This window comes from Hypanus sabinus, chromosome 2, assembly GCF_030144855.1.
Source record: "Hypanus sabinus isolate sHypSab1 chromosome 2, sHypSab1.hap1, whole genome shotgun sequence".
NCBI lineage: Eukaryota > Metazoa > Chordata > Chondrichthyes > Myliobatiformes > Dasyatidae > Hypanus > Hypanus sabinus.
In genome coordinates, this window is record NC_082707.1 from 8,044,961 (window position 1) to 8,070,440 (window position 25,480).

Here is a 25,480-nt window from a genome sequence, read left to right on the forward strand (position 1 = left end):
GCAGTATGACCTGGATGAGGTTCTTGATGATGACACTGCTTTACTGTGACAACACTCCATATAGGTGTGCCAGTGGTGGGGAGGGTTTTACCTGTGATGTAATGGCTCATATTAAACTCGTTTTGTAGGGATTTCTGTTCAAGGGCATTAGTGTTTCCATCTCACAGCCTGGTTTGTCAAATTATAGATGTCATGCTGAATCTTCGCAAACCCCTAACGAAGTAGAGGTTCTTTGTAATTGCGCTTACACGCTGAGCCCAGGACAGATCCCCAAAATTATATCACTCAGGAACTTAAAGTTGCTGACCCTCTCCTCTGATCATCTGATAATGATTGTCTCATGGACATCTGATTTCCTCATCCTGATGTCAATAATTAGCTCCTTGGTCTTGCTGACATTGATGAAGAGGAGTTGCTGTGAAACCGCTCAGCCAGATTTTCAACCTTCATTCTGGGGATTTATCATCACCCTATATTCAGTATTGACAGCCAACTTGAATGTAGCATTGGAGCTATGCTTAGCCACACAGACGTAAAACCATAAACTACAGTAGCAGAATGAGGCCATTTGGTCTATTCAGTCATTTCACCCAGCCCTCTCCCTGGCATGCTTCATGCCATGAGCAATGAAGAACCTATCAACCTCTGCCTTAAACATGCATAAAGATTTGGCCTCCACAGCTGCCTGTGGGAAAGAATTCCACAGATTCATACTCTCTGTTCTAAAAGGAGGTCCCCCTATTCTATGGCTGTGTCCTCTGGTCATAGACTCTCTCACTATAGGAAACATCCTCTCCACATCCACTCTATCTGTGTCCTCTGGTCCCAGACTCCCCCACTATAGGAAACACCCTCTCCACATCCACTCTATCTGTGTCCTCTGGTCCCACGCTCCCCCACTATAGGAAACATCCTCTCCACATCCACTCTATCTGTGTCCTCTGGTCCTAGACTCCCCCACTATAGGAAACATCCTCTCCACATCCACTCTATCTGTGTCCTCTGGTCCTAGACTCCCCCACTGTAGGAAACATCCTCTCCACATCCACTCTATCTGTGTCCTCTGGTCCCAGACTCCCCCACTATAGGATACATCCTCTCCACATCCACTCTATCTGTGTCCTCTGGTCCTAGACTCCCCCACTATAGGATACATCCTCTCCACATCCACTCTATCTGTGTCCTCTGGTCCTAGACTCCCCCACTATAGGAAACATCCTCTCCACACCCACTCTATCTGTGTCCTCTGGTCCTAGACTCCCCCACTATAGGAAACATCCTCTCCACATCCACTCTATCTGTGTCCTCTGGTCCTAGACTCCCCCACTGTAGGAAACATCCTCTCCACACCCACTCTATCTGTGTCCTCTGGTCCTAGACTCCCCCACTATAGGAAACATCCTCTCCACATCCACTCTATTAAGGCCTTTCACCATTCGATAGGATTCAATTAGGTCACCTCTCATTTTTCTGAATTCTAGTGAATACTGGCTCAGAGATATCAAACGCTCTTCATATGACAAGCCATTCAACCCTAGAACCTCCTTTGAAACCCCTCCAGTTTCAAAATATCCTTTCTAAGACAAGGAGCCCAAAACTGCTCACAATACTCCAAGTGAGGCCTCACCAGAGCTTTATAAAGTCTCAACATTACATCCTTGCTTTTAAATTCTAGTCCTCTAGAAATGAATGCTAACATCAGATTTGCCTTCCTCACAGACTCAACATGCAAATTAACCTTTAGGGAATCCTGCACAAGGAGTCCCAAGTCCCTTTGCATCTCAGATGATTTGTATTTTCTCATAATTTATAAAATAGTCTACCCTTTCATTGCTTCTACCAAAGTATGTGACCATACACTTCCTGACACTGTATTCCATCTGCCACTTGTTTGCCTACGTATTCTCCTAATCTGCCTCTTTGTCAAATCTACTTGCTCCTCGTGTTGTCTGCAAACAAAGCCATCAATTCCATAACCCAAATCATTGACATATAACGAGAAAAGAATTGGTCCCAACACAAACCCCTGTGGCACATTACAAGTCACCGGCAACCAATCAGAAAAGTCTCTCTTACTTCCCACTCTTTGCCTCCTGCCAGGTCAGACTCTCCTCTGTCTATCCTACTTGTTATTTCTTCAAAGAATTCAAACAGATTTGTCAGGCAAGATTTCCCCTTGAGGAAGCCATGCTGACTACAGCCTATTTTGTCATGTGCCTCCAAGTACCCTGAAGTCACATACTTAACAATCAACTCCACAATCACAGAGTTCAGACTAACTGGCCGATAGTTTCCTTCCTTCTGCCTCTCTCTCTTCTTGAAGAGTGGAGTGACACTTGCAATTTTCCTGTCTTCCAAGACCATTCTAGAATTTAGTGTTTCTTGAAAGATCATTACTAATGCCTCCACAATCTCTTCAGCCACCTCTTTCAGAGCCCTGGGGTATCCACCATCCAGTCCAGGTGACTTAGCTTCAGTTCCTCAAGACCATTCTCCTCAGTAATGGCAACTTCACATATTTCTGACCTCTGACACTCTGGAATTCCTGCCATACTGTTAGTGTCTTCCACAATGAAGACTGATGCCAAATTCTTATTCAGTTCATCCACCATTTCCTTGACCCTCATTACTGCTTTTCCAGTGGTCTGATATCCACTCTCGCCTCTCTTTTATACTTGCTGTATCTGAAGAAACTTATGGTATCTTTTTAATATTATTGGTTACCTTACTTTCGCATTCCATTTTCACCTTCTCAATGACTTTTTTAGTTGCCTTCTGTTGGTTTTTAAAAGCTTCCCAGTCCTCTAACTTCCAATTAATTTTTGCTCATTATATGCCCTCTCTTTGGCTTTGACTTCTCTTGTCACAGTTGTGTCATCTTTCCTTAAGAATACTTCTTTCTCTTTGGGATATACATATGCTGTGCCTTGTGAATTACTTCCACAAATCCTGGCCATTACTGCTCTGCCATCATCCCTGCCAGTGTTCTTTCCCAATCAATTCTGGCCAGCTCCTCACTCATGCCTCTGTAATTCCCTTTACTCCGCTGTAATACTGATAATTCTGACTTTAGCTTCTCCATCTCAAATTTTAGGGTGAATTTGATCATATTATGATCACTTGCCCCTAAGAATTCTTTTACCTTAAATGTAAAGCGAGTAGAGCAGGGGGTAATTACACCGCATTGTGGTGTACCTGTGCTGATGGACACTGTGGAGATGTTGTTGCCAATCCTAACTGACTGGGGTCTCCAATCCTCAATCTGACCCCAATCCAAACATCAATCCAACCTGCAATCGAGTTCGAGAATCAGAGGGATTATTGTGGCCAAGGTCTTGCAGTTGATCGATCAGTTCTGAGGGGATGATGGTGTTGAGTGCTGAGCTGCAGTCATCCTGATGTTTGCACCTTCACTGTCCAGATGTTCCAGTGAAGAGCCAATGAGATAGAATCAGCTTTGGACTTCTTGTGCTGGTAAGCAAATTGCAATCGACCCAAGTCACTTCTCAGGCAGGAGTTGACGTGTTTCATCACCAGCCTCTCAAAACTCTTCATCGCTGTGGATGTTTGTGCTATTAGACAATGGTCGTTGAGACTGGTTACCATGTTCTTCTTAGGTACCGGTATAGTCCTCAGTGAAAGGTCGACGATATTGGTCAACTTTCCAGTTGGTTGATCAGTTCAGGGGGCTTTTAATACTTGGCTAGGTACCCCATCTGGGTTGGAGCACCTTTTGTGAGTTCATCTTTGAAAGATGTTCTCATATCGGCCTTAGAGACTGAACTCACAGGATCACCAGGGGTTGTGGGAGTTTGTCCACGCCTTGACGGTCAAAGCGGGCATAGAAGGCGTTGAGCTGATCTGGAAGTGAAGCCCTGCAGTTGACTATGTTGCTTGATTTTATTTCATAAGGTTACAGCATGCCATGTTCAACCGTGTCACAACTGTGAAGCACTGATTCAAGCCTAATCTGGAATTGCCACCTTGCCTGTGAGGTGACTTTGTGTTACAGTGTGAGGGTCTAGGATCAGAGGGCACAGCCTCAAAATAGAGGGACAGAGATGTGAAGGAATTTCTTTAGCCAGAGGATGGTGAATCTGTGGAATTCATTACCACGGATGGCAGTGGAGGCCAAATTTGATTCAGAATGGAGGTTGGAGGCCAAAGCATTTGGGTAGATTTGAAAAGGAGGTTGATAGGTTCTTGATCAGTCAAAGTTTACAGGAAGAAGGCAGGAGAATGGGATTGAGAGGGAAAATATATCAGCCATGCTGGAATGGGAGAGCAGCAAGAATTAAGGTCTCATTTCAAGTAAGATATTAACAGGCATCTTTGTCCCCTCCAAATAAACTTTTATTCATTTTTTTCTGATAAAATATCAAACAGAGTGCAGATGGCAATTTTTATCAACACAAATATTCTACCCAAAGAATGGAAACCCACTGTCATTTTATTATTGGAAAAAATACACACATTAAAAGGGAATCAGATGTGCAAAATTACTCAGTGTTCAGATACTTCACCAATCAGTCTTATTCAGTAGTAAACAATTCAACAGTAAATAATCGGTTCACAGACCAAGAGTTCTTTGTTTTTAACCTCCCTGGGCACAGAGTGTGGAAATGGGAAGAGGGAGATTAAATTGATTTATTTTATATTTGAGACACAGCGCGGAGCAGACTCTTCCGGCCCGACAAGCCTGCACTGCCCAGCATCCCCCTATTTAACTCTTGCCTTATCGCGGGACAATTTACAATGGCCAATTAACTTACTAACCAGTATGTCTTTGGAACGTGGGAGGAACCCAAGCAGTTTATGGTGAGGACACACAAGCTTCTCATAGACGGCGCCGGAATTGAACTCTGAACTCTGGAATGCCCCGAGCTGTAATAGCATTGTGCTAACGGCTAAGCTATCGTGGTGTCCGAAATGACGTTTCGTTTGCAGGGTTCAGCCTGGTGTTTGGGGAAGAGGCGCAGTTTGGGCTCAGGGCAGCAGAGGGCAGTGGCGGGCCAGCGCGGAATTGCATTGTTTGTGTGATTTCAAATCCCAATAAAGGGAGTTTAAATTCAGATAACTGGCTAAATAAACCTGTCATGAAACGCTGGTTCAGGTCAAAGTGACGGTGAGACAGCTTGAAGAGATCAGGCTGATTCAGTATTGTCCTGCAGGGAGTGAAGTCTTGACAAATAAGAGCAGACCCTTCTCTTCAGTGCAGACCAGGGAATGGGGCACAAAACCTGCAACCACATTTCAGTGACATTGGAGGGTGACATTGCCCAATTCCTGTGCTTAGCCCAATCCCCCACCCTCGGGAATGGTCATTACTCCTCATGGCAGCCAGCTGGCCACCAGAGACAACAGGAGTCTCACTGCAGAGTGGGGCTGACTGTGAGGTGTACCATGGTGGGTCAGGGTGGGATACGAATGGGTGGAATCGCCCAAACAGATGCACACACACACACATACACACACCTACATTCACTCCCATGGATATGCACACGCACACACATACAGAACACACACCCAAACGCAGGCACATACATGTGTACACACATACGCATAAAGGGACATACATGTATACACATATACAGCCACACATACACACACATGCATGTGTGAATGTACATATATGTACACAGATTCACAACCCACATTCGGGACAGAGAGTGAGAGGTAACATTCCGCGTGAGGGGTGCTTTCGTACCACCAGGTACCGTTTGAATCAGACCACAGCGAAACACCATGTGTGGTGATGGCTGTAAATGTAGGATGCTAAGAGAGGTAATAATGATGGAACGGCAGAGCGGACTGGGTTCTGCTCCGATGTCTAAGGATCTTATCTCATGGATGAAGAGCAGGTACTCTGAGTGCAGAAGCTCCCGCAGACAACTGTGATCACACCCGATGTAATGCTGTTAACCAAGGATTAACCGTGGTTCTGGACATTGTAGGAACCTCTCCTGTTCTTGTATGGGTAATGGCCAGGAGAGTTTTATCTTGTATTAATTGAAGAGAAGAGTTGAGGAACCAGCAGCAATGGGCAGGACAGGGAGAGAGGGTGATGTGGCGAGAGCGTGGACTTGGCACTGATGGGTTGTGTCTGCATTCGGGGCTCCAGAGTAGTAACTGAACTGAGATCACCAGAGAGGGATGAGCACTGCAGGTTTAACAGAGGGCACACGGCGGGACAAGAGGAACGTATTCAGTCGCTCAAACCTGCAGACAGGAGATCACCACTGTTGAGTGTGAGGGTGGGAAATGGGCTTATATATTTTGCTGCTGGTGTTTCGTCCTGTTGTTGTTGCTGCCAAGCATCGCGGGAATGCTGTGTTGGCACCGGAATGTGTGGCGATACTTGTGGGCTGCCCCCAGCGCATCCTTATATGTGCTGGTTGTTAACACAAACAACACACTTCACTCTGCGTTTTGATGTGCAGTTCATATGATAAATCAATCTCCGTCTGAATCGGACTTCTGCCTGAACTGAGTTCAGGCTCTGAGCCCATACTCAGTGGAGTTTAGGAGAATGGGGGGTGGGGAGGTGAATCTAATTGCCAATTATATAGATAGAGTGGATGTGGAGAGGATGTTTCCTATAGTGGGGGAGTCTAGGACCAGAGGACACAGATAGAGTGGATGTGGAGAGGATGTTTCCTATAGTGGGGGAGTCTGGGACCAGAGGACCCAGATAGAGTGGATGTGGAGAGGATGTTTCCTATAGTGGGGGAGTCTAGGACCAGAGGGAACAGATAGAGTGGATGTGGAGAGGATGTTTCCTACACAGTGGGGGAGTCTAGGACCAGAGGACACAGATAGAGTGGATGTGGAGAGGATGTTTCCTATAGTGGGGGAGTCTAGGACGAGAGGACACAGATGGAGTGGATGTGGAGAGAATGTTTCCTATAGTGGGGGAGGCTGAGACCAGAGGACACATCCTCAGAACAGAGAGACGTCCATTTAGAACAAAGATGAGGAGGAATTTCTTTAGGTGGAGGATAATGAATCCGTGGAACTCACTGCTAAGGGAAGGCAGGACAATGGGGTTGAGAGGGGTAATACAGTAAAAAGCCATGATGGAGTCAATGGACCAAATGGCCTAATTTTACCCCTATGTCTTATGGCCTTATCTCTGTTTATTTTGGATCATGGTTCAAGGTCAGGATTGTAAAGTTCCCAGTCTCTCTCTGTTCCTTTCTCTCTCACCCTCTTTCTCTCACTATCCTTCTCCTTCACTCATTCTCTCTCACTCTCCCTCTCTCTCTCTCTCTCACCCTCATTCTCTCTCTCTCACTCGTTCTCTCATTCTCTCTCACTCTCCTTCTCTCTCTCACCCTCATTCTCTCTCTCTTTCACTCGTTCTCTCTCATTCTCTCTCACTCTCTCTCTCTTACTCGTTCTCTCTCATTCTCTCTCTCCGCTTCACTCACTCTCTCTCACCCTCATTCTCTCTCTCTCTCTCACTCGTTCTCTCTCATTCTCTCTCACACTCTCTCTTACTCGTTCTCTCTCATTCTCTCTCTCTGCTTCACTCACTCTCTCTCTCACCCTCATTCTCTCTCTCTCTCTCACTCGTTCTCTCTCATTCTCTCTCTCTGCTTCACTCACACTCTCTCTTTCTCCCTCACACTCTCTCTCTCTCTCTCTCACCCACCCACTCTCTTTCTGGGGCCAGAGTTAGTTCCAAATTCCCACTGCTCGCTCTTTACGAGGCGCTGCCTCTCGCCACCAGCCCGTGTCACAGGGTTCAGATTTTGTGCCCCGCCCTCTCTTCTCACCCACCTGCACACCACCCCTACCGCCACTCTCCACTTTACCTTATTGTAGGAGTTCCTGGCCTGGGGTCCACGGCCCCTCAGACCATGGCATAAAAAAAGGTGGGAGCCTCTGCCCTAACGGATGTTACACAGACTGAGGGCTGGTTGGCTAGGGGCACTGGGGACGGGAAACTGCCTCCCACAGACCAGGACAAGACTGGGGAGACTAACATGCTCTGAGATGGGACGTACTGTGGCCAGCATTCGAACATCGGCTCTTACGGAGGGGCTGCTGCACGGGATCAGTAAAACCTGCGGAAAGTTGCAAACTCAACTCAGCCCCCCAGCATGGAGGAGATCCTCAAGAGTGATGCCTCACCCAGGACTTGCCCTCTTCTCATTTGTACCACCAGGAGCCTGAAGAAACACATTCAATGTTGCAGGAATAGCTTCTTCCCCTCCACCATTAGGTTTTGGAATGGACATTGAACCCATGAACTCTGCCTCAATATTTGTTTTGTTTTGCTCTCTTTTTGCACCACCTAATTAAATTTTATAAAGTCTTTGTTGTAATTTATAGCTTTATTATTCTGTATTGCAATGTACTGCTGCCGCAAAACAACAAATTTCACAAAGTATGCCAGTGATAATAAACCTGTTTCTGATTCGACAGGGATGGGTAGAAAATAAATTAATTAAGAAATGACACATTCATTTTTGTTTAGAAAAAGCTTCACCTTAATACCTGATGTGAAAACAGATACACACAAACTGATAGGAGGTAGGTAAGGACGGGGCCTGTAACATAGATCGATCCACGACGACACCCTAATCCATAATTAACCATGCCCTGTAGCTAGATAAGAGAGAAGACAGTCTTCACATCACTTTCAGTAGTCTGAGAAACCACTTCGACACATACACATGGTGTCTCTAAAGGAGCGGAGCTCAAACTCCCAAATAATACACGCAAAAACTCCATGGACACACACCCCTCCAAACACCACCCACCCCTAAAACACCCCTGGGCACAGAAAACAATTTTTTTTGGCATTTCCATTTTTTAAAAAATAAAAAGAAGCAAGAAGCTAGAGACAGACTGTTTAATCTCTCCCCACACTCAAATGCCAACTCCTCCTCGCATTCCTGTGCCCTCCTGGCACGTCCTTTCCCCCACCCACCCCCCCCGGGGGAGTATTCAATACTGGTGACTGGAGGAATCTGACCACCTCAGATCCAGGCTGCTGGGGCAGGATCAGTGTCAGAAAGAGGAGGAAGATGGTGGGGTGGGGTGGAGGGGCTTATGGAAGTTGGCAGGGTCACCCTCCGCACTCAAGGCTCTCTGCCAAGAATTAATGTCTTCCCCGCCACAACGTAACACCTCTAACCCACCCCCACGCAAACACGCAAACACACACACACACACACACACCCACACAATGGCCAACCTCCTCCCCCCCACCACACTCCCTCCCTCCGGAGACTCGTTCTGAAAGGAAGACCCGGCAGAAGGAGCTCCTCACATTCCCTGTCGGCGGGAACCAGCAGCCGCGAGCAGGCCTGAGGCCTAACTCTAGGGCTGACTCCAGTAAATGAAGCTGCCTGGTACAGACTGAGCCCTGATTCTAAATTGGCGACTGAACTGCACTGCGCCCCCTCCCTGTGAACCTTAAAGTCAGTAGTAATTCACCTTTCCAGAAACTTCCAGCTCCCATTATTTTGGCAAGACCTCCATCTTACTCTCAGAGCTATCAATACTGACAGACCCATTCTCCACTACTGGGGGTCCCCCTTTCTAATACTGTACTTTCAGGAAGCTGTAATTAAAAAGTAATTTGTTCAGTACGAAGGTTCCCTCCCTCTCCCACCCCACAGAACCAGTCCCGGTTAGATTCACCGTTCTTCCTGTCTTCAGGAAAGTGTCTGGAGAGCAGGCAGACCACATCTGGATGCATCCTGGAGCTCACCTCTGTTGCTTTCTCTCTTGCCAGGGGCTCCCCTCGGGGACTTTCACCACGCACAGAAAGTTAACCAGGACCAAAACAAAAATTAACAAATGGCCGTGGGGCCCTCCGATACACGGAATAGGCATCGTAAAGTCACAATAGTCCAATTATACCCTTGAAGACAGGAGGCAGTTTGCCTTTAACGGTTGGATTTCTCTCCGGGTTGTTGAGGGCCTTCGCCTCAGTGCGGGTTCAAATGTCAGTGTGCACCCAGGCCGCGTTACCAGTTCATCATCGAGTTCCTGTTGAGTGTCATGAAGAAAACCTGGCTACTTCCACCAGAGCGCACAGACGCAAAGAAGACCTACAGAGACGGAGAGACCATCAGGGTGTGGAGCACCGAGGGAGAGGGAGAGAGGAATTGGGGAGGCAGAGAGAGAGGGGCAAAAAAAAGAGAGACATAGAGAGAGGAGAGGGGGAGAGAGGAGGGGGAGAGAGAAGAGGGGGAGAAAGAAGAGAGGGGGAGAGAGGAGAGGGGGGAGAGAGAAAGAGGATGGAGAAAGGGAAAGAGAAAGGTCAGGAAGAGGTGGAGAGGGGAGATGGGGAGAGAGAGAGTACGAGAAGGGAAAGATTGATAGATAAGAGAAAGACAGATGAGAGGAAGGAAGAGATAAGAGAGTCAGGAAGAAATAGAGAGAATGAAGGAGGTGTAGAGGGGGAGAGAAACGGAGAGTGGGAGAGGGCAGAGAGTATGGATAAGAAAGAGATAGAGTGAGAGGGGGAAATGAGAGAGAGCAGAGAGGGAGAGAGAAAGGGGAGAAGGAGGGATAAAAGAGAGTGAAAGGAGAGAAATGGGAGGGGGAGAGAGGGAAAGGGGAGATGGTGAGAGAGAAAGAGGCAGAGGGAAGGTTGAAGGGAGGGCAGGGAGGAGAGAGAAAGGATTTTCGTCAACCCATAACTAGAATACTATGTTCAGTCTGGTCACCCCATTACTGGGAGAATGCCAAGATGCTGCCTGGATGAGAGGGCATGTGCTATAACGAGGGACTGGACAAACTTGGGTTGTTTTCTCTAGATTGGTGGAGCTGAGGGGAGACCTGATAGGAATTTTGGAGTAGCTAGACAGCTGGTATGTTTTTCACAGGGTTGAAATGTCTAACACCAGAAGGCATGCATTGAGGTGAGAGGGGGTAATTTCAAAGGAAATGTTAGAGGGCAAGTTTTTTACAGAGAGTGGTGGGTGTCTGGAGTGGTGGTAGACACAGATATAACAATGTTTTAAAAGTTCTTGGATAGGCACATGAATGTGCAAAGAATGGAGGGATATGGACTTTCAAGATCCAAGGTCTTCATGTTGGCAGAATTAATTAATATTCTAATTACTAGTTTAATTGCTAGAGGGATTGAATTTAACAGCAGTGTGGTTATGCTGCAACTGTATAGGGTACTGGCGAGGCTCCGTATGGAGAACTATGTGTAGTTCTAGTCTCCATATGTACAATGAAGAGGAGGTTCACTGGGTTGATCCCGGAGATAAGGGCATTAGCCTATGAGGACGGACTGAGTCATTTGGGACTGTACTCGAAGTTCAAAGTAAACTTATTATCAAAGTACATATATTTGTCACTGTATACAACCATGAGATTCGTTTTCTTGTGGGCATTCACAGTAAACACAAGAAACGTAACGGAATTAATGGAAGATCACCCAACAAGATGGACAAACACAATGTGCAAAAGACAACAAACTGTGCAAATACAAACTAGTGAAAAAAATAAATAAGCAATAAATATTGAGAAGATGAGATGAAGAGTTCCTGAAAATGAGTCTATAGGTTGTGGGAACAGTTCATTGTTGGGGCGAGTGAAGTTATCCCTGCTGGTTCAAGATACTGATGGTTGAGGGTTAATAACTGTTCTTGAACCTGGATGCGTGGGTCCTCACTGGAATTCAGAAGAAGAAGAGGGGATCTCATAGAAAAATATAAAATTATGAAAGGATTAATAAGATGGAGTAGGAAAGTTATTTCCAATGGTAGGTGAGATTAGAATGAGAAGATATAAAAGTTTCGGGAATTAGATTTAGGATAGAGATGAGGAAAAAGTGCTTTTCCCAGAGAGCAGTGAATCTACAAATTCCTCAGAGAAGGAGTAGAGGTTCTGTCATTAAACATAGTTAAGACACTGTCAGATAACATGATATGCACAGTCCCAAGTCCGGGGCTAGCAACTTCATTCTGCAAAAACTACAGAAAAGCCAGCGGAAGCTCCAAAGACCTCATCCCTGGGAGGGGAAGGATCTTCAAAGATGGGCTGCGCTTGGTGACAATGTGGAAAACTGGCCCAGCACAGAGGACTCTGGTGAGCTGCTGTAGTGGCTTATGCCCTGGTAGGGGCGATGGGGTTTAGAGAAGAACAAAGCAGGGGAGTTCATGATTCTGGGGAAGCTTGATTTTATTGAACAGTGGAGCAGGTTCAATGGGCCAGATGGCCTATTCCGGCTCCTGTTTCTAATGTTCTTTATTCTGATTAGTTGGGCACAACATGGTGGCGTTCCTTGCTCCACGGTTCTATTTCCCATGTTCTATCAGTTTCTAAGTTTGTTGTCTTTAGTTGTTTGTCCGTTCTGTTGGGTGTGGTCTTTAATTGATTCTATTGCATTTCTTGTATTTACTGTGAATGCCTGCAAGAAAACGAATCTCCGGATGATGTACGGTGGCATACGTGTAATTCGAGAATAAATTTACCTTGAACTTTAAAGCAACTTAGTGCCACACTGCACTCTCTGCACCTCTGGGCTGGTGAACTTCCTACCTTGTCATTCCGTTCACACAGGAACTTCAGGCGCTGAGCTCTCTTATGCATGAAGACCCCATCCAGGTGGCCCGTCTCCACCGAGCGGATCTCGATGGCCTTCTCTCCCCATCCCATGATCTGGCTGGAATGGATATACGCTGCGGAAAACAAGGCAGGGCGCACGTTAGCCGGGACCCACCGCTACCAAGTGATGAGAGATCAACTTCGGAAGGTCAAATTTGAAGGCAGTGTTGGACCAGACTGTTTCAACTCTTATAGATTGGACTGTTTAATTGTTATTTTCTCTGTGGCTTAACAACTAAGAGGTCTGTTTGTACTGTATTTCTTATAATTGCTTATGTACATATAGTACTGTGCAAAATTCTGAGGGATATATACATAAAGTAAGGTGCCTAGGCTTTTGCACAGTACTGTATTTGCCAGCGGAGAGCCAGTTTGTAAATCTGGCTGGAGTAAAGGATGTTGGGAATAGCGTGGGCAGAGTGCTCTGGCGGGGTTTGGTGCAGGTATAGACACACTTTGCTCAGAGACACCAGGCAAGGTTATTTAATTCCAAATGATTGGTTTATTGATCATTACAGAATGTCTCTCATTCCCACTTCCCACCACCTCTCCCTTCCCCTTTTCTGCAATTACGTGGTTTTGTATATTAATTACTCATAAAATCTTCATCTAACTCACAATAATAGACAAACACAATCTGCTAAACTAATAACACGAACAATTGTACTTCTTCTTGTCAATACTGAGCACACAATCACAGACCAGCTTCAAAAAAGGTTTGAAAATCTCTGGGGTAATGCCTTCTACAAAAGCTGTGCTGTCTTTACGACAGTTATTTAGTTTATAATATTTTCGCTTAGTAATTCATTCAATAGTATTTTCTAGTTAGAATTATAAGTGTTTAAAGTATATTCATTGCATGTAAAATATATCGGCATGCGATGACGTCACATCCGGTTTCGCCGCGTCTTGTGGGAAAACACCGGTTTGAAATTAGCGCGAGGGTGGGGGCTTTCCACGAGGCTCACCTGAGCACAAGTAGTTTTGCAGGCATGAGAAATCACAGTGAGAGCAACGCTGTAAGTTAATAGATAATCGATATATTGAACTAAGATGTTAATGCTGATCCTGTTAGAAGTAACGACGGTAGATAATGTTTATGCTTTCGTTAGTTAAAGAGTCGCGGATAATTTGCATGGAAGTGTATTTAAAGTAGTCAATGGAGCAGGTAAACTCTCCCTGTATACTGCACCTTAGTGTAATGTAGTTATAGTCACCTTTGCAAGTATTTACACTTGAAATGTGATATTAAGGAAGGAACAAATACTGTATCAATCTTGTATTGTTTTATCAACAGTTTTCACCATATGTTAATGTGAAGAGTGAACAGTAAATGGTTAATCTTACTGCGATCTGGTTTGCATTGGCTGTGGTTTATCCGGACGTTAAATTCGGCGTTTCGTTACACCCGAAGGAGAACGTTACAAAAGCTATTTGGAGTTGGGTGTTCCAGTCAATGAGATGAAATTGGAGGTGTGGGTTGTAGACGTGCCCTGCCCTATAAAAAAGACAAAAAGTCTGTTTTGTCAGAGCTTGCTCTTGTCAAGAAAGATCTCTTTCTGTGCACCATGCCTCGATTAAAACAACTTTCAGAGCACCTTAGAGGAAGAGTTTAGAGTTTCTTGAAGCAGGAAAAGGCTTCAAAAGTACTTCTAAAGACTTGAGTGTTCATCAGTCCACAGTAAGATAAATTGTCTACAAATGGAGGAAATTCAGTGCTGTTGCTACTCTCCCTAGGAGTGGACGTCCTGCAAGGATCACACCAAGAGCACAATGTGCAATGCTGAAGGAGGTGAGAAAGAATCCTCAAGGTTAACAACAAAAGACCTGCAGATAACTCTGGGGCTTGCTGCAGTCTCTGTCATGTGCCCACTGTGAGAGCAACACTGAACAAGAATGCTGTTCCTGGAAGGACACTACAGAGGTAACCATTGCTTTCCAGAAGAAAAAATTGCTGCACATCTCAGATTTGCAAAAGGCCATCTGGATGCTTTACAATGCTTCTAGGACAGTGTCCTGTGGATAGATGAGACAAAAGTTGAACTTTCTGGCAGAAGTACACACCACTATGTTTGAAGAAAAACGGCAATGGACACCAACACCAAAACCTCATTCTATGAAATCCTCCTCAAGACTGCCTCAATTAACTTGATTCATCCAATCTATGTGGAAGTGAAAGTCCCCCATGATAACTGCTGTTCCATTCTTACCTGCCTCAGATAGCTCTCTGTTTATTGCCTGTGCCACTGTAATGTTTTATTCGGTGACCGATAGACAACTCCCACCAGTGATTGTTTCCCCTTTTTCTATTCCTAAGCTCTACCCAGATGGATTCAACATTCTGCTCCTTAGATCTTATATTGTCTCTTACTATTGTTCTGATCTCATCCTTAACTAAGAGCGCTACCCACCTCCCTTACCTTCCTGCCTATCCTCCGTATTACCTGATATTCTTGGATACTCAATTCCCAATCCTCTCCACCCTGCAACTATGTTTCTGTAATGGCCACTAAATCATACCCCTTTGTACTGGTTTGAGCCACAAGTTCACTGACCTTGTTTCGAATCCTGCAGGCATTCAAATAAAGTGTCGTTACACTCATTGTGCTTTTAAAATCTTGTAATCTTTTACTCTTTTGCACTTTTCTTCACTCCGCTCTTACTTTTCTCTTTTTTATCTTTATCTTTATCCACACTTCTCTTTTTCCTTTAACTGTACTTCTCCAATCTGTTGAAACCACCCCCCCAAGATTTAGTTTAAAGCTCTCCCTCTCTTCACTTGCTAGACTACAATCACTGCCTGTTTTCAACTCTTTGTTCTATTAACACCTAATAAAATGATTGTGAAGCAACAAGTTTTATGCCTCTTTCCTAATTTCTGAAAGAACCTTGGATTATACACATCAGAATGCAACAACAGAGTATAGGGTTATTGGTCAGATAGAGGAACAGAGGGATCTTGGGGTCCGGATCAACAGATCCCTCAACGTTCAGCACAGGTTGCTAGGGTTGTTAAGCATGTGTATGCTGTGTTGATCTTCATTAGTCTGGGGGTCGGAGGATTGAGTTCAACAGCCATGAGGTAATGTCGCAGCTCCAGAAAACCCTGGTCAGACCACTCTGGGAGTATTGTGTTCAGTTCTGCTCACCGCTTTATAGGAAGGATGTGGAAGCTTCAGAGGGTGTACAGAAGATCTTCCAAGATGCTGTCTGGATTAGAGAGCATGTCTTATGAGGACGTACGTCCTGATTTGACCACAGCATCTGCAATGTACTTTATGTCTTATGAGGATTGGTTGAGCAAGCTCGGGCTTTCCTCTTTGGAGTGAAGGAGGACGAGAGGTGTCTTGATAGAGGTGTACAAGATGATAAGAGGTAAAGACTGAGAGGAGTTCAGAGATATTTCCCAGGTCAGAAATGGCTAATACAGTGATTGGAGGGAAGTATAGGGAAAAATAGGTCCAGGTCCTTGCTGAGGCAGGAGTTCAGTCTAGTTATGAACAACCTCCTAAAGCATTTCACCACTGTCGATGTGAGTGCTACTGGGCGATAGTCAGAAAGGCAGCTCAATTATTCTTCTTAGGCACTGGTATGTTGCCTTTTTGAAACAAGTGGAAACTTCCGCCCATAAGGGTGAGAGGTTGAAAACTCTTGAATACTCCTGTCAGTTGGTTGGCACAGTTTTTCAGAACCTTACCAGGTACTCCATCGGGACCTTCTGCCTTGCAAGGGTTCACCCTCTTTAAAGACAGCTTAACATCAGCCTCTGGGAATGATAGCACAGGGTCCGCAGGGATCTTCACAGCTGTAGTTGTGTTCTCTCTTTCAAAGTGAGCGTAAAAGGCGTCGTTCATCTGGTAGTGAAGCATTGCTGCAATTCATGCTATTGGGTTTCGCTTTGTAGGAAGTAATGTCTTGCAAACCCTGCTACAGTTGTTATATTACAGTTGTCCCCTCTAGCTTCATTTGAAATGATCTCTTCACCCTTGAAATAGCCCTCTGCAAATCATACCTGGTTTTCTGGTACAGGCCTGGGTTGCCAGACTTGAATGCTACAGACCTAACCTTCAGCAGATGACGTACCTCCTGGTTCATGCACAGCTTTTGGTTTGAGAATGTAGAGTAAGTCTTTGTAGGCAGACACTCATCCACACAGGATTTAATGAAGTTGGTAACAACTGCAGCATTCTCATCCAGGTTCGAAGATGAATCCCTGAATTCAGTCTAGTCCACCAATTCAAAGCAGTCCTGTAGGCACTCCTGTGCTTCTCTTGTCCAAACCTTCCTGGTTCTCACCGCTGCAGTCTTCAGTCTCTGCCTATACTCAGGGAGTAGAGGTACAGCCAGGTGATCAGACTTCCCGAAGTGAAGGCGTGGGATAGCACGGTAGGCATTCTTGATGGTGGTGTAGCAATGTTGCAGTGTGTTGTTTCCTCTGGTATTGCAAGTGATCTGTTGATGGTAACTGCTTAGTGATTTTTTTTCAGACTGGCCTGGTTAAAATCTCCTAAAACAATGGTGAAGGTGTTAGGACGTGCTGTTCCATGCATGTTGATCCCATTACTCAGATCATCTAAAGCCTGCTTGACATTGGCCTGAGGTGGAATGTAAACTGCTACCAAAATGACCCCAGAGAACTCCTGTGCTAGGTAAAATGGACGGCACTTTACTACTACATATTCCAGATCTGGTGAGCAGAACTGGGACAGCACTGATATATTTGTGCACCAAGAAGAGTTGATCATGAGGCATAGTCCTCCACCTCTGCTTTTGAGAGATTCTATAGACCTATCCTGACAGTGTATAATAAACCCGTGGAAACCCATCGATCTGATTTATTGGATCCAGTATGAAGGTGTTAACAAAGATTCCATGAAACAAAAGACGTACGCGGTCCTAATGTCTCTCTGATTCAGCACCCTGGCTCTGAGATCATCGATTTTATTCACCAGAGACTGCACGCTCGCTAGCAAGATAGTCAATATTGGGAGCTTAAAATCCTGTTTCCTTAAATGCACTTGTATTCCTGGATCCTGCGAGGAATCTGAGGAGTCTGTCCGCAATCGGCATTGCTTCTGTCAGTTTTAAGCAGCAATAGTTTGTTTAAACACATTGAGACATCTTTGTTGACTGCACTGACCTTGGAAGCAGTTGTGCTTTTTAGCTGTATCAGGCTGAAACGAGAATATTTAATCGTATCCATTGAGAGTTCTGCTGCCCCTCAAGTTGTCTCGAGGTGCCCCAGTAGGGAAAAAAGCCAATATGGAGAGCAAGCTGATAATATACAATACTGTGAAAAAGCTTTTGGCATGATATATATTGTTAGGATGCCTAAGACTTTTGCACAGTGCTGTAGTCATTTTATGTATTGCATTGTCCTGCTGCCGAAAATAAAATTCCATGACATGTGAGTGACGATAAACCTGATATGGGTCTCTATTGCGGACTGAGAGTGGGAAGGGGGCAGGGAGAGGGGAAGTGTGGTTGGTAACTGGAGAAGGGAGAGGGGAGGGAGTGGGAAGTACCAGAGAGATTCTGCAAAGATCAATAAACCAATTGACTGGAAGCAAATGACCTTGCCGGGTGTCTCAGGGCCCAATATCTCCAGCATTGTCACCCCCATCCCAGCAGTCTTTTACTGGCACCTGTCCCACACCCCACCCTCGCCATCCCCAACATTCTTTGCTCCCACCAGATTTACAAACTCCCTCTCTGCTCTAGCTATATATAAGTTCCTCAGACTCTTGTACAGCATATATTTATTTATTATTGCAATTTATGATGTTTTTATTATGTAATGCAAAGTACTGTAGCCTCAAAACCACACATTTCATGACATATGCCAGTGATATTAAACCTGATTCTGACATTAGAAAGATTTCAGAAACTCTCAAATGAGCACAAAGATGATAGAAACATGATGGGCTATTGGGGTCGGAAAGGACCTGTGCCAGCTGGAGTTCAGAAGAATGAGGGGAATCTCATTGAAACATATCGAATATTGAAAGGTCTAGATTGAGTGGATGTGGAGGGGATGTTCCCTGTAGTAGGGGAGTCTAGCAACAGAGAGCACAGATTCAGAATAAGAGGATATACCTTTCGATCAGAGATGAGGAGGAATTTCTTTAGCCAGAGGGTGGTAAATCTGTGGAATTCATTGCAACAGACAGCTGTGGAGGCCAAGTCATTGAGTATATTTAAAGTGGAGGGTGATAAGTCCTTGATTGTCAGGGCATCAAAGATTATGGGGAGAAGGCAGGAGAATGGGGTTGAGAGGGATATTAAAACAGCCATGACGGAATGGCAGAGCAGACTTGATGGGCCAAATGGCCTAATTTTGCTCTATCAGTATATCTTATGGACTTATGGCTAGAGTAGGTGAAAAAGTTGGCACTATATTCCAGGGCAAAGGACCTGAACAGTGTTTTGTATTCTATGTTCCCTATTCTATGTTCTGTTCTCTATATTCTGTGTTCCATATTCTATGCTCAATAAGCAGAAAGGACAAGAGGAGAATCTGGCTTACCAACTGACGTGGGCATCTCGCCCCACTGCAGCACGATATCCTTGGTGATGCGACCGTAAGTGTTGACATAAACACCCTCATCCTCGTAGCACACTAACATCTCCATCCCGTCTGTCTTAGGTAAGATGATGAGTGCATGAGGAGTGACGTTACCCTGAATCTAGAGTGGGACATGTCACAAAGAGTTCCAGGTTAGAATAGCTCATGAGGCTCCCCACCCCCCTTCCTAATCTGTCCGAGTCCTTCTGCAGACTCTGTGCTGCTTCTGAATGTCTGGTTTGAAGGGGCCACCGCACAGGATCAGAAAAAGCTGTAGAAAGTTGTAAACTCAGTCAGCTCCATCATGGGCACCAGACTCCCCAGCATCCAAGAGATCTTCAAAAGGCGATGTCTCATAAAGATGACCTCCATCACCCAGGACATAGAGTCATAGATAAGAAAAGCACAAAAACAGGCCATTTGGCCCATCAAATCTGTGATAAACTTTTTAAGCTGCCATCGACCTGCCCTGGGATGCTAGCCCTCCATTCCCCAACAATCCATGTACCTATGGGAACATCTCTTCAGTGTTGAAACTGAGCTTGCATGCACCAATCTCATGAAGCTATAAGGAAGGATGTTTCCACTCATGGTCACTTCAAAATTTTCACCTTTCCCCCTTAACCCATGACCTCTGATTGTAGTCCCACCCAGTGGAAAAAGCCTGCTTATATTCACCCTATCTATACCCCTCATAATCTTGTATACCTCTATCAAATCTCTCTCAGTCTTCTATGTTCTAAAGAATACAGTCCTGACCTATTCAATCTTTCCTTCTAACTCCGGTCCTCCAGACCCAGTAATATCCTTGTAAACTTTCTCTGTACTCTTTCAACCTTGTGTTACTGTAGGTAGGTGACCAAAACCACACACAATACTCCAGATTAGGTCTCACTAATGTCTTATACAACCTCAACATAACATCCCATCTCCTGAGTACTTTGATTTATGAAGTCAATGTGCCAAAAGCTTTCTTTATGACCCTATCAACCCGTGACACCACTCTCAATGAATTATGGACCAGTATCCCCTACCGAACTGCTGCATTAAATTCCTCCTGTCATTTTTTAGCCCATTATTCCAGCTGATGCAAATCCCTCTGGAAGCTATAAGTCTTCCTTCCTGTTCACTACACCCCCAATCTTGGTGTCATCTACAAATTTGTTGATCCAGTTCATCACTTTAGCATCCAGATTGCTGATATAGATGATGAACAACAAACCTAGCACACTTCACTGCAGCACTCCTCTATTACAGGCCTCTCACAAACCCAATGTCTTATCCAATTCACTATCTCATCTTGAAAGACGCGCAACTGAAAATTCTTGACCCATGTGGGGCCTTGCAGATGCCTCACAAAAGTCCATGTAGACTCCATCCACTTTCCTGGTAACTTCCTTGAAAAGCTCTAAAAGATTGGTTGGACATGACCTACCATGCACAAAGCCATGCTGACTATCCATAATCAGTCCATGTCTATCCCAATAATTAATTATACATCCTGTACCTTCCAATAACTTTCCCACAACTAACGTCAGGCTCACATGCCTATAATTTCCTGGTTTATTTTAATAGCCTTTCTTAAACAGCGGAACAAAATTAGCTATCCTCCATACTTCCAGTAACTCACCTGTAACCAAGGATGACTTAAATATCTCTGCTAAGGCCCCTGTCTGCACTTGCCTCCTGTAGGGTCCAAGGGAACACCTTATCAAGCCCAGGGGGTTTATCCACCCTAATTTGTCTTTGGACAGTAAACCTCTGCTGTTACCTGGACAGGGTCCATTAAGTTGATGATGCTTTACCTAACGTCTATAGACTCTTGAGTTAATACAGATGCAAAACATTTATTTAAGATCTCCCCCCACCCATCTCTTTTGGCTTCGCACATAGATTACCATTCTGATCTTCAAGAGGACCAATTTTGTCCTTTGCAATCCTTTTGTTCTCACTATGCCTGCAGAATCCCTTCAGATTCTCCTTCATCTTGTCTGCTAGAGCAACTTCATGTCTTCTTTTAGGGTCTTTCTAATTTCTTGTGTTCTCTTGAATTTGTTATACTCCATAAGCACCTCATTTGCTCCTACCTGTTCATACCCGCTATGCACTTCCTCTTTTCTTTTAACCAGGGCCACAATATCTCTTGAAAACCAAGCTTTGTGCTCTCAAAACTTTTGAAGGCCTCTCACTTACTAAGTAACTTTTGCTAGGAAATGACCTATTCCAATCCACAGATCCTTTCTGATACCATCAAAATTGGTATTTCTCCAAGTTAGAATATCAACATGCAGACCAGACCTATCTTTTTGTTTACTTACTTTGAAAACAATGGTATTGTGATCAGTAGATGCCCTGTCTCATTCTTACCGAGCAGATCAATAATCGCACACTCTCTCAGTGGGACTTCTACGTACTGATTAAAGAAACTTCTCTGAACACAATGGACAAACTCAATTCCATCATGTTCCTTTATAGTATGGGAGTCCCAGTCAATATGCGGAAAGTTAACATCACTTACTATAACACCCTTATGTGTCTTGTAACAGTCTACAATCTCTGTTCAAGTTTGTTTCTCTAAATCCTTTGGACTTTTGGTGGTCTGTAATATAGCCCCATTAACATGCTCATACCTCTTACTTCTCAGTTCTACCCAGAACACCTCACTAGTCGAGTCCACCAGTCTGTCCTGATGGAGCACTGCCGTGACATTTTCTCTGACTGGTAATGCCACCCCTCCACCTTTAATCACTCCTGCTCCATCACATCTCAAACAACGGAACCCTGGAACATTGAGCTGCTAGTCCTGCCCCTCCTGCGACCAAGACTCACTAATGACTACATTATCATAATTCCCGGTGATGATCCAGGCCCTGAGCTCATCACCTTTTACTACAATACTTCTTGCATTGAAGTAAGCGCAACTCAGGATACTAATCACACCGTGCTCAACCTTTTGTTTCCTGACTTTGTCTGAGGTCTTAACAACATCTGTCACAAAACCTCTCCACTTCTGTTTGGCACTCTGGTTCCCATCCCCCTGCAACTCTGGTTTATACCCCCCCCCCCCCAACACCCCACCGTGCAGCCACCCCACCAGGATATTTGTCTCTCTCCTGTTCAGGTGAAAACTGTACAGGTCCTACCTTCCCTGGAAGAGAGCCCAGTGATCCAAAAATCTTATGCCATCCCTCCTACACCAACTCCTTAGCAACATGTTAAATTGTGTGGGAGCGATGGCATTAGATTTTCACCTGAACAGGAGAACTCAGTTGGTGAACCTCAGTGAACTATGTCTTCTCAGGCTTCCGATCTCTCACAGGTTGCTGCTTAAAGCCCTCTTCTCCTTGCTGCTATCGGGAGAGGTATGGGAGCCTGAAGACACACACTCAATGTTTCAGGAACAGCTTCTTCCCCTCCGCCATCAGATTTCTGAATGGACAATGAACCCATGAAAACAGCCTCACTATACTTTCCATTTCTTTTTGCACTACTTACTGAGTTAGGAATTTAAATATATACTACTATAGTAATTTATAGCTTTTTATTATTATTATGTATTGCAATGTACTGCTGCCACAAAACATTTCTTGACATGTACCAGTGATATTAAACCTGATTCTGATTTGGATTCCTAACCATTACTTGCCCGTCACCCATCTTTGTACCATTCACAAACTTGGCCAGAAAGCCATCATTTCCGTAATCCTAATCATTGACATGTAACCCCAGGGTTGAAATGCCTAATACTAGAGGGCATTTGAGGTGAGAGGGGGTAATTTCAGACATGACTAGAAGCAGCACTGGGATCCCACAGGGGACTGTATTGGCTCCCTTCCTGTTTACCCTGTATACCTCAGACTTTAGATACAACATGAGTCTTGTCATCTGCAGAAGTTCTCTGATGCCTTAGCAATAGTTGGGTGTATAAGGGAGGACGGGAGGATGAATAAAGGGCCCTGGTGGAGGATTTTGTCAAATGGTGCAAGCTGAATCATCTGCAGCTCAGCATCAGTCAGACAAAGGAGATGGTGATGGACTTTAGGAAGACGAAGCCTGCACTGCTCCCTGTTACTATTGATGGTGAGGATGAGGATGTGGTGAGGAACTACAAGTACCTGGGAGTGCACTTGGATGACAGACTTGAGAGGAGCACCAACACAGAGGCCGTGCACAAGAAGGGCCAGAGTCGCCTCCACTTCCTGAGGAGACTGAGGTCATTTGGAGTGTGCAGGCCTCTCCTTCACGCATTCTACCGGTCAGTTGTCGCCAGTAATGCTTCAATGTGGCAGTGTGCTGGGGCAGTGGCATCAACATGGGTAATGCCAACAGGCTCAATAAACTGATTAGAAAGGCTGGCTCTGTTACGGGAGTCAAACTGGACACACTGGAGGCTGTGGTAGAACAAAGGACCCTACGGAAAATCCTGGCAATTCTGGACAATGTTTCTCACCCTCTTCATGCCACCTTGGCTGAACAGAGGAGCACTCTCAGTAACAGACTGAGACAACTGTGCTGCGATATGAGGCCATTAGCTTCTATACTGAGTCAACCTATAGCTGGGGAAATGATGACCTCCCCTCCTGTTAGACTGTTTGTCGTAACTTTGTTTCTATTCTTTCTTACTTCTCTTCTAATTTTTGTATATTTGTAATTTTGTGCACTTGTAATGCTACTGTGACACTAATTTCCTTTGGGATCAATAAAATATCCATTTAAGAGTACTTTTACACCCTTTCCACTGTCCGGAAATGCTGCAGTAACTGGACCATTAAGCAGCACTGTCTCAAACCAGTGAATTCCAACCAACATCAAATGTCATTCCTCTTCATGAATCCCTCAGCCATTCCCTCGCTTACTTAAGCCCATCACCCACAGTAACGTAGTGGTCAGTGCAATGCCATTAAAGCCTGGGGCGCACCAGAGTTCAGAGTTCTATTCTGGTGCTGTTTGTAAGGAGTTTGCACGTTCCCCTGTGAACGTGTGGGTTTCCACCAGGTGCTGCGGTTTCCTCCCATTTTCCAATGCCGTACGGTAATTGGGTGCCACAAGCATGTTGGGCCAGCATGTCCAGTTACCATACCGTACCTCAAAATAAAGATAAATTACTAACAAAACCATAGACGTAGGAGCAAAATTAGGTCATGCTCTAAAGCCTGCTCTAAAAGCTGGGAGTGTGAGCAGGGTAAGGATCCTTCACAGGGCTAGCACAGGAAGGATGGGCAGAATGCTCTCCTTCTGTGATCCGAAATTACTCCAGCCCCATCTGCAGCTGACTTCAAATTTGAAGCAGATTCATAAAACGACACAGAACAGCACAGCACTGGACGGGCCTTTTGATACACAAGAAGAACATAAGAAACGGGCAGGAGTCGGCCAGCTGGCCCGTCGAGACTGAATTCCAGCGAGTACAGTCCCAGGCGACTCAATCTCTCCTCAGTCTAACCCCCTCGTCTCTGGAATCAACCTGGTGAACCTCCTGTGCACCACCTCCAAAGCCAGTCTATCCTTCCTCAAGTATGGAGACCAGGACTCCACGCAGTACTCCAGGTGCGGCCTCACCAGTACCCTGTACAGTTGCAGCACAACCTCCCTGCTCTCAAATTCAATCCCTCTAGCAATGAAGGCCAACAATCCATTTGCCTTCTTAATAACCTGCTGTACCTGCAAACCAACCTTTTGTGACTCATGCACAAGCACTCCCAAGTCCCAACGCACAGCAGCGTGCTGCGATTTTTTACGTTAAATAATAATCTGCTCTTTCATTTTTCCTTCCAAAGTGGATGACCTCGCACTTACAAACATTGTACTCCATCTGCCAGACTCTCACCCACTCGCTTAACCTATATACATCTCTCTGCTGACTCTCCGAATCTTTTGCACAATTTGCTTTTCCACTCAATTTTATGTCATCAGCAAACTTAGATACACTACACTCGTTCCCCTCTTCGTTAATGTATATCGTGAACAGTTGCGGGCCCAGCACCGACCCCTGTGGCACACCGCTTACCATAGATTGCCAAACAGAGCAACACCCATGTACCCCAACTCTCTGCTTTCTATTAGTTAACCAATCCTCTATCCACATCACCCCAACTCTATGCATCCTTATCTTACGGATAAGTCTTATCTGGTTTATGTGCATAATCTGGTACCGATTGTAGTCAATTTGTAGTCAAATGACCAACTAAACTGATCTCTTCTGACTACACAACGTCCATATCCTTCCATTTTCCTCACATTCATGAGTCTATCTAAACATCTCTTATGTCTCTAATGTACCTGCCTCCATCACCACCCCAGGCAGCTCACTCCAAGCACCCACCCCTCTGCGTG

The 25,480-nt window shown here is 45.1% G+C and overlaps 1 protein-coding gene across 4 annotated transcripts in view; it reads right to left on the reverse strand.

The window, feature by feature from the left end:
* LOC132406278 (traf2 and NCK-interacting protein kinase-like) overlaps nt 1-25,480 on the reverse strand; it is a 268,579-nt gene that overhangs the window by 21,755 nt on the left and 221,344 nt on the right. For 3 of the 4 annotated variants that reach the window (XM_059991712.1, XM_059991697.1, XM_059991731.1), the window contains 3 exons: nt 19,109-19,268; nt 12,517-12,656; nt 9,644-10,067 (listed from right to left, as the gene is read on the reverse strand). In XM_059991712.1, coding sequence (XP_059847695.1) covers nt 9,984-10,067; nt 12,517-12,656; nt 19,109-19,268 — 384 coding nt within the window. In that variant the 3' untranslated portion in view covers nt 9,644-9,983. Of the gene's footprint in view, nt 1-9,643; nt 10,068-12,516; nt 12,657-19,108; nt 19,269-25,480 lie in introns of those variants that run through there. The other variant, XR_009516121.1, reaches the window with a different exon arrangement.